The 17,793-nt window shown below is 39.5% G+C and overlaps 2 protein-coding genes across 4 annotated transcripts in view; both read right to left on the reverse strand.

The window, feature by feature from the left end:
- Window positions 1-17,793, reverse strand: part of LOC118123692 (sodium- and chloride-dependent GABA transporter 2) — a 127,736-nt gene that overhangs the window by 17,167 nt on the left and 92,776 nt on the right. For all 3 annotated transcript variants that reach the window (XM_047343783.1, XM_047343785.1, XM_047343782.1), the window contains exon 2: window positions 831-1,494. In XM_047343783.1, the coding sequence (XP_047199739.1) occupies window positions 831-960 (130 nt within the window). In that variant the 5' untranslated portion in view covers window positions 961-1,494. The remainder of the gene's footprint in view (window positions 1-830; window positions 1,495-17,793) is intronic.
- LOC118123688 (sodium- and chloride-dependent GABA transporter 2-like) lies at window positions 1,119-17,296 on the reverse strand. The gene is given in 17 exon segments (XM_047343886.1): window positions 1,119-1,371; window positions 2,574-2,642; window positions 2,742-2,839; window positions 4,728-4,763; window positions 4,887-5,054; window positions 5,348-5,448; window positions 6,402-6,504; window positions 6,635-6,772; window positions 8,079-8,190; window positions 8,308-8,433; window positions 9,364-9,470; window positions 9,567-9,701; window positions 10,285-10,417; window positions 10,559-10,670; window positions 14,897-15,034; window positions 16,132-16,266; window positions 17,167-17,296. Coding segments are annotated over 17 exon segments (2,094 nt in total).

The following is a 17,793-nucleotide window of genomic DNA, read 5'->3' on the forward strand; positions in this document are numbered from 1 at the left end:
TTAATGTTTGTTCAAAATTCTTTGTCAACTAATCGAGAAGATTATTTGACACACTTGACATGTGTAAATCTTGACCCACTATGAGTGCAAGCTGAAAGGTCAATGATCACAATACATCCTATAGTTTTTTAGATCTGTACTCAAGTTAGGCAGTGACCGGAAATAACTCAAAACCTACATAACCTGTGAACTACTTTCCCTAAAGGCACCCTAACCATGTTGCTCAATCTCTCTCCAGGAAAGACATTAAGACTATTCAATTAACCCCTTAATGCAAACATTTTATAAAGTAATTTTTTACTTTTTCAGCAAGTACAAAATCTGTAACAATTATAAATATATGCTGTACTTACAATTTACATTCAGTGTAGATTTTGAAACATTATCATGGCTTTTATTAAAATTAGTAGCAATTGAGCCCTTAACTTGCCTAACGATCGGTTGCCACCATAGTCCACATTGAATTTATACAGAATAAAGTTGAGGTTTCTTTAACTTTTGTAAACCACAATAAAATGCTGACTTTAAACATTCCATTTTAGTTAATCACAAGCAACTATTATGGGTATTGCACACATTTTGATCATGTTCATCCCTCAACAAGGAAACAGTTAGATTAGTTTCACTCGAGGTCTCAAACTGTTGCAGTCATTTTAGACACTAACTCAGAAAATACTGAGGAATGTTTGGTATTAAGTTGCAGTTCCTTTTATATTTATTTTGGCAGTTTGTTTCCATACATACTATAGATATACCTGTAAAAACAGCTTTTTAGTGATCATGAAAGGTACAACAACTACAGAACACTGACTTTGTGTCATCCAACTTACCTCCTCCATTCTTATAGCACAGGTATGGGAATCTCCACACATTGCCCAGGCCCACCACATTCCCTGCTACTGCCAGAATATATTCCCTTTTATTCCTCCACTGTTCCCTCTTTTCCACTTTGGTCTCCATGTTTGTCTTCCCTCCTCAGGCCTCTGAACAGTACTATCAGTGCTCACCTTAGTCATTTGTAGACACTACAGTGACTGTAGAGGTACAGCAAGATAAAAAAAATCTCCCTCTCACCCTCCTTTGGGGAGTGGTATTGTCATTCCTCAATCTCTGGTCCTCTAGCAGAGGTCTGGGAGTTTGAGGGTTCTGCGCAGTATTTTAGCTGTTCCTAGGACTGCGCTCTTCTGGATTAAGGCATCAGATGTTGATCCTGGAATCTGTTGGAGCCACTCTCCCAGTTTGGGGGGCACAGCCCCCAGTGCTCCTATTACCACGGGGATCACATTAGTCTTGACCTTCCACATTTCTTCCAGCTGTTCTTTCAACCCTTGGTACCTCTCAATCTTTTCATGTTCCTTCTTTCTGATGTTGCTGTCAGCCGGTATTGTCACATCTACTATTACATTCATATAAATATTCATATACATTCATATAAATATTCTCAGCTGTTATTTACCCTTCAGTTCTTTCAAAATAACCTGATGTCCTCATTTCCTTTGGGAGGCATTTTCATCTCGCAAACTAGTTAATGCTTAACCCCTGAAATTTGAATACGATACCAACTTGGAGGGGTCGTTGCATTTTTAACTCTAAATAGCCTACTAAGGGTTTCAAATTCACCACTGCTCATCAACAAATCCATGGCTGCTGCTACTGCAGGCTGCAACTGGTCAACCACGTACAATGTAGTCTGAAGTTAAGGGTTGCCAGATCAAAGTCAAGCATCACAAATTGTGATTTGTGAATATGGGCTATACAAATAAAATTTGATTGATTGATTGATTGATCTCCCATATCCCTTCCTTTCATCCTTTATCATAGCAACCAACATATTGCGAAAACTCACAAACCTGGTAACTCTTACCTGGTCCATAGATCTTACTGGCAACAACCTGGTAAAAATTATTTGAGATAGGTAAATGGAATGGGCAGTTTAGTGTTACCTTAGCCTCAAGGTCACAAGGTCTATACCCAAATCTAAACACACGGTAGAAGTCCCCACAAATGTGTTTGCTTTCCGCTTGTGTCCAGTTCATCCCAATTCCACATGTTAAAGTCTGTACACTGCTGCTCTTCCATCCTATGAAGTCACTGCCTGTTTTTTTCCCTAATATTATGGATCATAATGAAATTCCGGTCACAAGCACCCAATTCCCCTGAATAATGCTCAGGTGTGGGAATGAACGGCTCTCTGAGGCATGGAGGCTGAGCAGGGAGTAAGAGCGGAGGCAGAAGGAGCAGGAGGCTCGTCCGCAGGGACTGGAGCAACATCGCAGGGAGAGGAAGCAGTGAGATGAGTGGTTACTTGATCCCAGTGAGTGCTGAGCCGGGCAACATTTGTATTGAGGGTTTGTAGCATTTCCACCACGTCGTGCAGAGTCCGCTGGTGCTGACCCACTAATGCTCCTTGAGCAGCCAGGGCTTGGCGGAGGGTATCTATGTCTGCCGGGTCCATAGTTTGGCAAGACTTTTATGTTTCGTTTTGAACTAGACCAGAAAGCAGACACAGAAAGGGATTGGTTTGTAAAAGAGAAAAGAGTCTTTTTAAAGAAGCGTTGAGGCAGGCAGGTAACAAGCTGGTGGCTGGCTGAGACTGAGCAGGTGATCCTGTGAGATGGAGATAAGGGTTGGCTCTGGCGATCCTGAGGCACAAAAGGAAAAAAGAGCATTAGGAGGTTTCACGAGAAGCATACAGAATAGTTTTCACTAGAAGACGTTTTAGATCGTCCGAGAGTTAGTACCACTGAGGTGACTGAACAATCTGATGATAAGTGAAGAGAAGGCCGGGGATCTTGTAAGGCTGCTGATTGGGAGATCGAGACCAGTTGTGGAACTTGCGCTAAGTGCCAGGACTGCCACACTCACACACAGGGAAGGAGGAGACAGCGAGAGGAATGCAGAAAATAGGGAAAACACAGGAGTAACGGCCTGAGCTTTAACAAACCTTTACACTTGAACAAATATCAATGTGATGATAACTACCTAAAATAACAGAAATGATTTGACATGTATCTGGCTCTTTAGTTTGGTCTATGTCCAATACACTAAGCAGGGTGTTGGTTGGGACTCTTGTTTTGAAAGGGGTTCTAACGGAGGAGGGTTCTGTCGATAGAGAAGTTTTGAAGTGTGAAGGAAAGTAACCGGGTGTGATTCCGGCTGAGGCCTGTGACAGTATAAGAGAACAACACGCTCGGCTACATTAGTCTTTTGTGGTTCACTGTTATTTATACAGAAGGAGAGTCTGACAGTTTGAAGCGACACTATACGTCATGGCGCTAATACAAGAAATCGTGCCAAACAAAAGACTGTCAGCAGTTACATGCAGCCCGCTGAACAAGGGCTCTATGCGAAACGTCCATGCAAAATGTAACTTCATCAAAATACTAGATTACAATTATCTATTGCGTATTGCAATACGCTTCCGTATATTAGGGCCATGACATATAGCGTCTATACAGGAACTTCACTTTCAAAATAAAAGCATGTAAAAAAAAGCTCTGTTTTTCTAATTAATTTTTTTCTGTTTTTCCGAGATAATTATCTCGGAAAAACAGAAAAAAAAATTATCTCGGAATTTCCGAGATAGTTATCTCAGAAAAACAGAACTTTTTTTCAGAAAAACAGAACTTATCTGGAAATTTCCGAGTTAGTTATCTCAGAAAAACAGAACTTTTTTTTTCAGAAAAACAGAACTTATCTCGGAATTTCCGAGTTAGTTATCTCAGAAAAACAGAACTTATTTTTTTTTTTCAGAAAAACAGAACTTATCTCGGAATTTCCGGGTTAGTTATCTCAGAAAAACAGAACTTTTTTTTTTTTCAAGTGAATGCAATACGCTTCCGTAGTAACCTACATTGTTTTCTTCTTGCGGTATTCTTTTCTTTTCACTGGCATGTTGTTGGCACATCATCTCCACTGATATGGTTAATTAACAGTATTGCACTATACTGTGAATACAGTATTCACATGCGCTTGCCACTTTGGACCCACTCTATAAAACATTACTTCACAGTAATTTTTTTTTCAAGTGAATGCAATACGCTTCCGTAGGTTCAATTTAAAAATAATAAAGATACTGATAGTTAGATTTTTTGGGGGAAATTGCATAAATTTTACTTACACTTATGTAAATGGAAAAAGATAAGATAAGATAAGATTGTCCTTTATTAGTCCCACAATGGGTAAATTCTCAACAAATCTCAGTAAAACAAAAACACACAAAAGAGAGTAAGAAAGAACGAAAAAGGACGAAGTTAGAGAGAAAAAAGGGCTCAGAGTTAGGGTGAAGCAGAGCTGCTGCAACAGTCGGCCACTAGGGAGGCACCATCTTCATGAACTAAAAGATATATGTTGTACAATATAGTAGTGTCAGCAGTAAAATAACAGTAAAACTACCTTCCCATACCATTCAAGAGAAAACACACAGCAGGTAGCCAATATCAGGAAGCATGAATAAAAGCATGGGTAAAAATGCACATCTCACAGTTGCATAGTGTTCCTAATACTCAAGAAGCACCGTAAGTATATACAAGAACAGATCATGTAAAGATATTATATAAGGATGTTTGGATGTTTTCATAGAATCATGCACAGTACATGTGTCTTGTGTAATATGCTTTTCTTTTGGCAGCCTTCATATTGACTCATAACATGCCAGGGAGAGGAGCTGACATTGGTATTATTTCAGTTTCACTCAAGAGATTTTCTTTGTTTGTCTTGGGACCAACATGGTCATTATCAGGATGACACAGGACCAACAGACGCTGATGAGGACAGAAAATTCAACAGATTTATTATTAAATTCATATAATAGACATTCTATATGATGAAAATAATAAAAAGTCAAACAGTATGAAAAAGTAGGCAGGATGTATTGGTGTTCTTACATGTCTGAGGGAGCCCTTGGTGAGGCAGATCTTGCCAATAGCCCAGATGGGTATAACAATTATAGAGGAGAGGGCTATGGCCCAGCCCAGATAGTAGGACCAGTCTGGATACACATAGTTCCCAAATGTCAGGGGCTGATAGTCCACAAAGGAGCCGATGAAGCCAACCTGAAGGCAAATAGACACATAAAATACAAATTCTCTGGACAGACACACTGAACTAACACCATTGGATCTCCCAGTTATTTATCGTTATCTTACAGATTTAATTTAGTGTCTTATAAAACACAACATGATGGTTTTGAAAGGTTTACATATTCAAATTATTACAATATTTTGCTGTCAAAAATCAGAAAAAATTGCTCATGCAAACCAACTTAGGGGGGACTCGTTACTCCTTGTTGCTGCCTATCTTTAGCAATAACTGTAGTTGTTTTCTTTGTTCATAGTGTGTAACTCACCATGCAGATCAGTGGTGTAAAGTAACACCAACACAGTTTGAAAAGAAGCCACGGCCTCTGTCCTGTCATCTCCTCAACTGCATCACACATCCGCTCAGCACCTGAATGACAAACATAGTTAGTAATGTAACAGGTTAAAAGGACAGGCCGTAGAATAAATCTAATATGACTAATAGACTGGCCTGTAACAAGTAGCTGTTTGTATGGAGGCTAAAAACACGGTGTAAATGACCTTGTTTCGAGTCGAATGTGAATGTTGGGGCTTGCAGACACTTTGATGACACCACACAAGCAGTATGTAGGCATGTTATGTTTTTTCCGTTGTTTTATTACGTCTGAAGAATGACTCACCATTGACTTCAATTGTATTGGATTCTGCTATAAAAAAGTTTACCCTTGTGACTCCAGAAGTGTTTTGTGGACTCAAAGACCCCACCCCTCCATCGGCATAGTGGTGAGTAGATAATGACTGAATTTATAATTTTCGGTGAACTATCCCTTTTAGTGTGCCACTTAAATGTATGCAAACCTAGAAATGTTTAAGTTGCACTTAGGAGTTGTCTGGTAAACAGTCAAGTTTTTTTTTTTACCAAAAAACAGAATACTGCCTATTTGCTATGAACCCAGCGGACAGCATAGCCTTGCAATGAACCCTGCAGCAAGTGCAGTACAAACCACTTTCTATCTTAAAGGGTCTTCTGACTCTGTGGCAGAGACCCTCATCCAAGCCTTTTGCCCTGCTCCCCCCAACACTTCATCCCAGAACCTATGATCCTCAGGTACGGGTCTGCTCACCATCCCCTGCGAGGAGAGTTTGATATGGTGGTGCCTGAGGGGCACCCTGTACCTGTAACGGGAGGAGCTGGTACTATGGAGGATGTGAGGTGGATCTGAGATGATTTGGGGACTTGTATGATTATAGTTTATCTGGCTGTTCGGTGGAGTAGAAATTAATTGAAGATTACATGTTTGAAATAATTTTATTCTGGGGAAGGATTTCCGCCAATTAAGTTTGCTCCCCCATTTTAACACAATACTCTCAAATATGACTTACCAAAGACCCACCCAACAGCTACACACTGGACCAGAGACACACAGGTTATACATGCTCCACTAGCACCATAGTAATCAATCAGCTGGAACAGATAGATTCCTCCCTGGAGAACAGACAACAGGGATATGTAATTATGTGTATATGTAATTTCACTTAAATAAATCCTCCCCTATAATAATTCTTTGATTGTTAGGTGCTGTGCTTGGGTAAGGTCACATCATTTTGTGGAGTACCTGAGTGGTGAGAAGGATATGCAAGATGAAGCAGACAGAGCAGAGGAGGAGGAGTAAGATTTCTCTACGCCAGGGTCTGCGCATCGTCTCTGGGAACAAGTCAATCACTGATGATGTTATTGTTTCCAAACCTGTAAACTAAAATGTAAAGGGACAGAATAGAGATTCAACAGATTATTACATTTGTAGCGCCTCTCCGTCATGGTACACTGAAAACTTTAAAAGTATATGTATGAAAGCATATCGGCAGGCCAGACTCTGTGATAAGAATGTGATTCATGAACAAAAATCTTAACAAAAATAGGAAAGAAAGAAAGATTGGCCAAAAGAAAAAAGTTCTAAGTCTCTGCTTTCATTTGATATATAGTTTGTGTTGTTAGCATGAAATAACATGATACTCAGTGACTATTTTTTGGACATACACAGTTTATCACATGCTGATTGAGTTGCTTAGTGTTGGAACTGTATTTTGTGACATGGCTATGTTGCTAGGTGTGTGACATGCTCCTTCCTATATGTTGTGCTCTGTGAGATGGGCGGTTGCCCCTGGTATCATGAGTGTCAGGATTAATTTAAAGTCACCCCTGTCTGTCATTCCATAATAGTATGCAGTTGTTCATTTAGTTTGGGATGTGGCAGTCATTAGGGGGCTGGGGATGTGTGGGTAGGGTAAGGAATTTTTCACCATCCTCACACATTACATCTGCACAATACCATTATGAGAATAGAGCCCTCTCTTCTCTCCCAGCAATACCCAAGATCAGGTTATAGATAACGGGCCAACTAGCAGTACATTGTAGTGTCATGGACTTTCATATCTAACTCAGATGCCCCAGACAAAGAGGCACCAACTCCAACTCTTTTGCGTATTTCACCAGTGGCAAGACATAAGGACACAACGTGATTTAGGAATGCATACTTTAGGCTTAACTATCAAATAGGATACAAAAACCTTTATGTCCAATAGAGAGTGACAGCAATTCTAGCCTTTCATGGATGTGCTGTTAGAATGGTGCAAGACATCTTCAGACTTGGGGGAGACAATTGCTCATGTTACTCTGTTAGCGTTTGTATATTGTTCCACCTTCTGGTCTCCTTGATGCATCAAGTCTACAATAAACTCTTCTTCATAATCTCCTTTCACCAGCTTCCAAAAAACTTCCATCACAGGTAGGAGGAGGTTCTATTTGAAAAGAATAACTCGGAGCAGCTCATTTAAAATTAAAAAGACATGAATGTGAACTACTTAATTTATTGCACAACACTGGCCCTGGATTTCCCCTCACCGGACTCTACCGTCTTCCCCTGAATCCCCCTTGCACTAAAGACTCTATCACAATGGTTTGGTAGTTTGGGTTTGTTGAAAAAGAGATCTTAGAATAGTTGATTGTGTGTGTATATATATATATATATATTTACATATACATAATTGGAGATATTTTACCGTTGTGTCCAGACCCAACAGAATGAGCATGATGAAGAAGCAGGCAGCCCACAACTGAGGCAGGGGCATCATGGCTGCAGCCTGAGGAAATGCAATGAACGCCAGCCCCTTGAAGAACAGAAAAGACATTTAAATTGTCTACTTCTCCACTTGTCTTTTATTAGATCTTTGTCCTTCTGCAGCATAAGTCTCTCTAAGTATCGATAGTCTCTCTAAGTTTCAAGTCATACCTGAATCAACAACCATGTTGATGGGAATTCCCTGAGCCTGAGCCATAAAGCCCAGAGCAGAGAAGACAGCAAACCCAGCAATGAAGCTGGTGCAACTGTTCAGCAGACACAACCACAGACTGTCCCTGTAAACACACAGAGCTTTGAAATGCCCAACTCTGAGATACTTGACATGTATACGATTAATTAGTTTAAAAAACATAAAGAGCAGATTTGAGCTACCTACATTCTTTCATTCTTCCCCCCAGTATTGTTATGATTTAGTCGTTCCTATTTATGTTTTCAGATATTTTGAGAGAATCTCATACCTTTTATTTGATTGCAACAGTGGAAATGTGGGGACAGTGAGTTGGGCAATGACATGGATTCAAATGACCCGGCTGGCAAGGAGTCAAGTTAGAGCCTTTATGGTCAGAGAAATTACACCCATGTAGTCTACTCCCTAATTATTCAGCTAATATGTGACCCAGTGAGTTCTCACTTATTCATCCATGATTAACATCCATCATTTACATCCATTTTGGACCATCTCTTCCAATGCCATGCATTTCAGAATCATTCCACTAAAAATAGGTTTGGGGAGTCAGTGCATTGCTCTTCATTGGTGATGCAGAGCAGGACAAACAGTTGGAGGGGTTGGGATTATGGATTGTTTAATCTTTTTTTGTTCTCCTGTCTACATATTTAATGCTTACACTTGGTAGCAGTGTATGATTGATGTATGAAAGTGCTGCACATAGATGCACTGTATGAATGTGTGTGTAAATGGGTAAATGGCAAAACTGCTCTGTAAAGTGCTTTGAGTGGTTATCAAGACTAGAAAAGAGTTTTATAACTACAGACCATTTAGGAATCCCTCGGCTGACCCTTAAACCCGTTTAGCCTGCTTTTTGAACCAATCTGTTTGCCTGTCTGTCCACCTGATCAAACCTGCTTTTCTTTGTTTTCAGGATTACCTGTCTGTCCATTTTCTCCCTACCTAACATGCTCAGCTAGCACACTCCACAGCCCTATCGGACTGCACCCTGCATCGGACTACTGATCACATGGTTTACCTGTAACAGTTGTTCTTGAATTTATTGTAGCTGCCCAGTGTGGTTAGTGTCCCTGCTCCAACACCATAGGAGAAGAGGACCTGAGTACAACAGACTAAATTAATTCACTTTTAAAAACATTTCAGGCACATAGCATCACGTTATGTTTTCACAAATGCCACCACTCAAACATAAAACTTCATGATTTATCTAAGGTGTCTCACCTGAAGGTCTGCCAGACGAGAAGGTTCTGGATAAAGGTAATAGACCACACCCTGCCAGGCCCCTGGCAGTGTCAAGCCCCTGACCAGCAGAATGACCAACATTACATAGGGGAACACTGCCGTGACATACACCGCCTGAAATTTCAGTGGATAGATAACATATTTTTGTGTCAGGTTACAGAAGCACTGACCCTATGATACTGATAGTGTTGGTTACATCTTTAAGTAGAGCACTGTGTTTCAAAAACAGAAACAACATATGAAATCAAGGACTGCTTTAATGCCATGTCAGCACAATTGAAAGAGTAAGAAAATATCAAATTTTTTAAGACTTGATACAAGTGTTCAAGAACTTTTCCTGGACAGTAATAAGTGTTAGCTCTGCAACAGATACAAATAAAAGCCTCCATTCTGCCATTTGACCTGTTTGAAGCAGCCAATATGTTGTAAATTAACACCAAGTGATACTGTACTTTAGGGTTCAGAGTAACTTTATACATTGCTACAATGTACATGCTACTGAAACATAATTATGACTGATGCTCATTACATAAAAAAATCAACATGAAATTTCTACAAAACTCTTTTCTGGCCAAAGATGCGGGACATAACAACAGGCCTCCATTTTGTACAACTAACTATACAATCTCATATCATATAATTGGCAGTATATAAACTTTTCCAGCAGACAGGTCTGATCTGTGTTCTGCTCACAGACCTTTCCTGTGGAGCGGACACCTTTCCAGATGCAGAAGTAGCAGGCCACCCAGCAGGCCAGGAGACACAACAGGAGCTCCCATTTCACTGTGCCAATCTCGTCTATTCCCCCAGACATGGACAACACTCCTCTCCTGTGTGGGGACACCAGACAGTGAGTGGTGGTTACGACGCCTAATGAATTGCTGTCTGGAAAGAATGTGTTTCATATATTTCATCCGTTGCTGCCACCCAATGCAATTTACAATGATCTTGATGTGACAACACTGACTCACTCCCAGAACTCAGAGACTGAAGACTTGGTGAGATTTCCAGATGTCCAGTTTGCTGTCAGGTTGCCATTGTGTAGTGCAGTCCAGTTTGCAGATGTGAGTTCCACACATCTGTCTGTTAATAAGAAAACAAATGATCGTGTTCATTTAATGTTAATCTTCAAAGCTTGAATATGATGGTTACAGAACTGTTCCTGGTCTCTCTCCCCTCCCCACCCACCTCTCCTCTCTTCCCCTATTTTCTCTGCTCACTACAACCGGTCGAGGCAGATGGCCGCCCACATGGAGTTTGGTTATTGAGGGAGTTTTTTCTCTTCACAATCACCACAGTTTTTGCTCATTGTGGGAACTGTTGAGTTTCTCTATAATTGTTAAGGTCTTGACCTTAATATTTTATGATTTGATGCTTAAAATTGAATTTAATTGAATTCCTTTTATTTGTATTCATTCTTTTATTGCCATGTATTTTGTGAAGCACTTTATATTCTTATTTAGATAAGTGCTATACAAATAAAGTTCTTATTATAATTATTATTATTCAGATCACCGAAATCAGAATATAGCAGTTATTTGGTTTCATTTTCAGACTCAGCACACTGTTTGATGCCGTTTTAATTTATGTTAAATGTATTTGATTTTTTTTAAAAAAACACTTTATTCACTTTCATTGATAATTCTTGATATTCTAAATGTTCCCTCTCTAAATATTGCTCACAACTGACAGATCTCAACTCAACTGAGAGGAAGGGATTCAGTTCAGTTTTCTTACCCAAAAGATTCATTAATGTGGTGGCAGCTGATCGTGGATATAATAATTTGTGTGAATGTGACTTGAACTGTAAAGCACTTTGAGTTGTCGTCAAGACTGGAAAAGCAGATCATTTATACAGATTATGTATTTTGAAATCAGACTAATTAGCATGTCTACTCACAGATAACAGATGCCATATAAAACCCTAATGCAACATATAAATCATTAAAGATGGGCCTAATTGGCTCATATGCGCTAAAGTAAATTTCCATTACCTTCCATTGCATTTACATCAATATCATTTATAATTGCATCATGTCAGCACTGTGCATTATCAGTATACTGTATATAACATAAGTGCTCAAGCCCTAAGGCTTTCATTGCTGACATTAAGATCAACTGTTTAGCTACTAGCTTAGAATATTAGCATAACTTTCCTGCATTAAAGAAAAGCTAACCTTCAGTCAACATGTAAATTAGCATGTGCAAAGAGTAGAATCCTTCCAATTAAACTTTCATTTACACTAACACAGTAATCCCTTAATTTTATCACCTTAACAGATTTGAATTATTCCCTCCAGATGTTTTCTAACCACACCAGAAGAAAGATTGGAGATATCATACTCAGAGGAGAGGTTCCTTGTACAGAAAAAGAAAATTCTGCCTGAATTTGATTGCCAATCTCTAAAACCATTAGGAACAAATTATGAAGACATTTTATGTTATTCATAATTTATATTAACATAAAAAAGTCATAATTTTTCATAAAGACCCTATCTTAAAAAAATTAAATAAAATAATTTGAAAACATTCTATTTCAAGGGTAATCACATTTTTAAAACATCAATTCAAATTCGATCAACAGCAAACAACAATAACCAATTATTCATTCTATTGGGGCTACTCAGGGAACAAACAGACCATCATCATCGATCAGCCCATTGTCTTCTCCACATGCTTTTTGGATCATCTGTGTCCTCGAGAACTAACTGATTACATGCTAATCATAATAATAATAAAAATTAGAAATTGTATTTGTATAGTGCTTTTAAAAGGTACTCAAAGGCACTTAACATGGTAAAAACAGTGGCAGTAAGAACAATAACGATAAGGTAACATTATAGCAGTTAAAAGAAAGTTATTTTATATAAAAAAACAGGTTCGGTGCTTGGACAGGGTAATTGGGGTGAGGAGGTTGGTGTTGGTGGATCTGAGGTTGCGGGTGCAAGAGGTCAGAAAGGTGAGAGGGGGCAAGGTTGTGGAGGGTTTTGTATGTGATGAGAAGAATTTTAAACTGTATTCTTTGCCAGTGAAGGTTATGAAGGACGGGGGTGATGTGATCTCTGGTGCGGGAGTGGGTGAGCAGACGGGCAGCTGAGTTTTGGACGTATTGTAATTTGTTGGTGATTTTGGTGGATGTGCCGTAAAGGATGCTATTGCAATAATCAAGTCATGAGGTGATGAAGGCGTGGATGAGTGTTTCAGATGCTGAGGAGGAGAGGGAGGGGCGTATTTGGGAAATGTTTTTTAGGTGGAAGAAGGCTGCTTTTGTAATGTGGTTGACGTGGTGTTCAAAGGAGAGGGTCTGGTCGAAGATGACACAGAGGTTACGGATGTGTGTGGATGCAGAACAGTGGAGCCCTCGATTTTGGCTCGATGATGAGGATTTTCATATTTGTCGCTGTTGAGCTTGAGAAAGTTATTTTGCATCCAGGTCTTTAATCTGTGAGGCAGTTTGTGAGGGTGGAGTGAGTGGCAGGAGTGATGGATTTGGTGGAGATGTAGAGTTGGGTGTTGTCAGCATAGCAGTGGAAATGGAGGCCATGGTGGCGTATGATGTTACTGAGGGGGAGCATGTGGAGAATGAAGAGGAGGGTATGGCAAGCCGTTTGAACATTTATTGCATATCCTAGTTGTACATTTGGTAGCACTAGTTCAGCATCTTATCGTACTAGTTGAACAAAAACTCTAACTAGTCACTCTTTTTCAGCAACTAGTGGCACTTTTGTCCAAATCGTTCCAAAAGAAACCTTACTATTAACACTGTGCGCTGCAATAGTAGCACCAAAGTCCCTATTTGTTGGCTTTTTGACACACTAGTGGCCCTCTAGACCGAGCTAGTAACGCTGAAAGTCTTACTTAACTAGTGAGCTGCAAAAGCTCTGACATGTTAGCTAGTCAAATATGGATTCAGCTCACTAGTTAACTAGTGGCCAACAATTGTCTGCACTAGTTTAACTAGTACGAGCCAAAATGTACACTAGTTCAACTAGTGCAGGCCAAAATACCCACTGGTTAACTAGTTAAAGACTATTTTGTCCTCACTAGTTAACTAGTGAAGACAAAATGTTTACGAGTTAACTAGTGAGGCCCAAATATCCACTAGTTACACTAGTGAGAGACATTTTGACTTCATATAATGAAAAAAAAAAGAGGTCATTTTATGTGGGCTGCTGCCGTATTTACTGTTGCCAGTAGGTGGCAGTGCAAAATTACCTGAGTAGCTTTTATTTACTTTTTTTCAATTGAACACTTGTCATATACAAACAAATAAGGCAATGACTAAATTAGTGATAACATACTGTGTTCACTTACAAGGAATTACACAGTATCTGTACACATTCACATCATTATTTTACATATCTAAGGATGTCATCCATTTACTGTATCATAACATATGAGCACCTATGTATATAGGTTTACTTATTAATGTGCTTCTTATCAATGTACTTTCATTTTTTAACTATGCTCACTTCAGCATTACTAGTTCGGTCCAGAGGGCCACTAGTGCATCAAAAAGCCAACAAGTAGGAACTTTGGTGCTACTAGTGTGGCGCACAGTGTTACTAGTAAGGTTTCTGTTGGAACTAGTTGGACAAAAGTGCCACTAGTTGCTGAAAAAGAGTGACTAGTTAGAGTTTTTGTTCAACTAGTACGATAAAATGCTGAACTAGTGCGACCAAATGTCCAACTAGTGCTGACAAAGACCGAACTAGTGGAGTGGACTTACATGTGATGTCAAGGATATGCAATAAATAGTCAAATGGCTTGCCATAGGGGGGGGCCAAGTGCCAAACCTTTGAGGTAAATTAACTAACCGGACAATTAATTTAAACAAACAGGGACAGACTGTATTTCCCCTCCAACTCTTGTCTGACAACTACAGATCATACGGTACATCTCTTTAGTTTATCTTTTTATTTTACTAAAGGAATCACTAAATGCATATTTTCACTATTAAGAGAACTTCAATGACTGTCCCAGATTACCAAATTGAGGGTGTCCCACATTATCAATCATGTTTGATAAAATGGGAGAAATAAAAAATGTTTGAAAAAACATTTAAACAACTCAATGCATATTTTGTTGCTTGAATACATCACAAACATAATATGATTACAATTAGGAGCATTGTCTTATTTAAGACAGATTTAAATCCTTAACACTAATCTTGTCAAAATTTTACATCACAGACCTTGTTATGCAATTCCAAGGGGGAGCTTCTGATTGCCCCTTGCCCCACCCCTTTCTGTGACATTACCCCCATGAAGTCATGTAGATAATTGCAGTGTGTAAAAACCCACACTGACCTGTGTTCCAGGGATTGCTGCAGGTAGCCCAGGGCAGTGTACCTCTGAAAGAGGAGATAAGGTAGAGGAGGGCCCAGGCCAGGATAAGGATGTAGATGGTGCCATACACCTGGATCACGTTGATAGAATAGCCAATTCCTGGAGGGAAACAATACAGTATCACATGGTTATAAACGCTTTATAAGTGAGAAATGTGAAAGCAACAATACCATGACAACAGTGTTCATACTGCTCAGGACTATAGCTACATTGGTCATGATGTTACGTTTGTAATTAGCAGGACGCAAATGCAGACAAAAATGAAGAAATGAATGAAGACAGAGAGAAATATACTATAAATATACTATATACTCAAAGGGAGGGAAGACAATTGGACACAAGTGTGACACATTAGATCAGGTAAGCTACAATCCAAGGAGAGGGAAACAAGACAAAGACCTGAAGTAAATCATGCAGAGACACATAAGGGAGGCCAAATAATTCCAAGCCCAAACACCAGGAGATTACAAATCCGAGGTCAAAACCAAATAACAAAAAGCCCAGCAAGTGTATAAATTAAAAAATGTGCAACTTTATCTGAAACACAAAGATTAAAAGACAAATAAAAAAGTCTATCTGGAGACATCATCTTTGCCTCTGGAAAATTATAACTATGGAATTTTTTGAATTATGAAGTTAATTTTATAGACAAAAACGATAAATGACAAACAGAAAGAGAATGTATACAATGTTTAATCAGAGTGTGGATTTTTATTTTTGGTAATATAACCAGAACTGATAATTCAGTCAGGACCACTTTTGTCAAAATTAATTTGATGTTAATAATTTATATTGGGCAGATGGCTCTATTCTGCAACCGTTCTGCCTTCCCCATAGGTGGAAAGCCTGAGATAGTGAGAGCACAACTCCATACCATTCTATGAGCCATCATGGAAAGTGAGGCAGGGACAGAACAAAGCAGACATTAGCCTCAACACATAACACTGGTAAGCTTAGATTCAGTATGAGAAGGAAGTGCTGGGGTGGATGTGGGTTGCAAAGTGGCTTGCAGTGGAAGTAGGAAGATATTTCAGCTAAGGCATCTTAAATAGAGTGCGCAATATAAACTTTGCCAATTGAATGCATAGAAGAGGATCAGCTGTGGTCCGGCATGGAGATCAGCTGCTGTCAGCTCATGTACTGAATTGTTGCTGAGCTTGACTTCATGACCTGAACCAATGCCATGCTCAATTTACCCTTTGCAAGTGGGCAGATCTTGGTCCAGCAGGTGATGGCGCCCTCCTGTGTGTACTGACCAATCACAGTCTCCAGCAGGAAGAGTGGCAAACCACACAGCACAGCAAAGATGAGATAAGGAAACAGGAAGACACCTGCACACAGAATTACACAACATCAGCTGTTGATAAAGTGAGTGACAGCCATGACTTTCCAATTAGTTGATTAATATGCTGATCTGAAAAAAAATTGGCCATGAAACTTTTACAGAGTACAAGAACTAACTGTTTGTCAATCCATCCAGCCATCTGCTGCAGATTCGTTTTCTGTCAGTTGATTAATCAATTCTTTGTATTCTTTAATCCACAGTTAATAAGATTACCTATTGTGCAGGAAATATTTAGTGACTGGAGCTAATTGGCTAGAAGGAGTGTTGCAGTGAATCACTGAAATGACAGCTGACAGCGAGAGAGAGAGAGAAATGATGTCATTTGCTGAATGAGATCAAGGCAAACTCTAATTGGGTTACCGAAAACAGATTGAACTTTGTTACGCTTTATTGGTTTGATAAATAATAATAACTAAATGAATAAATTTAGCTGTTTTGTTTAACTCTGCAATTAGAGTTATAACATAATTCTAAATGTATTCATGGACCTGTTAGATGTCATTGCATGGTGGCCAGGAGAGTGTACATTTCCTTCTACTGCTAAAAAGAGAAGCTGGCACAAGTCCCTGGATCATGACAACACGCAGACAAGTCAGGATCACACATATGATGAGAGTCATATGTGCACAGTAGAGCACAATGTTGATGTTGTAAAAAGCCATGCAGGTGAATGGACCTTGAAACAGCTGGTGGCTGCTCTACATGCAAGAGACGGCATGTAAAAATATTATAGCCTGCTGCATCTTGGATAATATTGTAATATTTTGAAGCCATATCAAAATAGACAAGTACAGCACAAATGGCAAATAATTAAGAGCACTGTTCTAGTTGGTTTCTTAATTCCACTGCTAAAATTCAGTCTTTGGCTTTGTATCCTCCAGCTTACCTCCTCCATTCTTATAGCACAGGTATGGGAATCTCCACACGTTGCCCAGGCCCACAACATTCCCTGCTACTGCCAGAATATATTCCCTTTTCTTCATCCACGTTTCCCTCTTTTCCATTTTACTCTCCATGTCGTGTTTCCTCCTCAGTCCTCTGATCAGTACTATCAGTATTCACCTCATCAACTGGAGACAATATGGCAGCTACAACAAGTAGAGCAAGTTTAAGTTTATTTACTTAGGCCCAATAAGCAAGTATGTCCCCAGGAAACAGAGAGCTGATTCGGAAAAAAAAACTATATTCATTGCTATTTACACAGTTGGAAAGATGTGTTAATTTTGGGCCAACAAACGGTCCTCCCGAGCAGTTGTCTTGCGGGGTCTGCCGGACCTGGGCTTGTCAAAAACATCTCCAGTCTCTTCAAATCTTTTTCTTATTCTTTGTACTTGACGCTGAGACACATTGAAGGTGTCAGCCACCTCAGCAATGGATCTGGTCTTCAGCCTCTTGATAATCAACACTTTGGTCTCAGGGTGAATCTTAGGCATGTTGTCAGAGGTCAAGTTGCAGTTGATGTGAAGGTCTGGTGTGCTGGGGTTCTTTTTATACACACCCACTAATTGATTGA

This window comes from Hippoglossus stenolepis, chromosome 16 (assembly GCF_022539355.2).
Source record: "Hippoglossus stenolepis isolate QCI-W04-F060 chromosome 16, HSTE1.2, whole genome shotgun sequence".
Lineage (NCBI taxonomy): Eukaryota > Metazoa > Chordata > Actinopteri > Pleuronectiformes > Pleuronectidae > Hippoglossus > Hippoglossus stenolepis.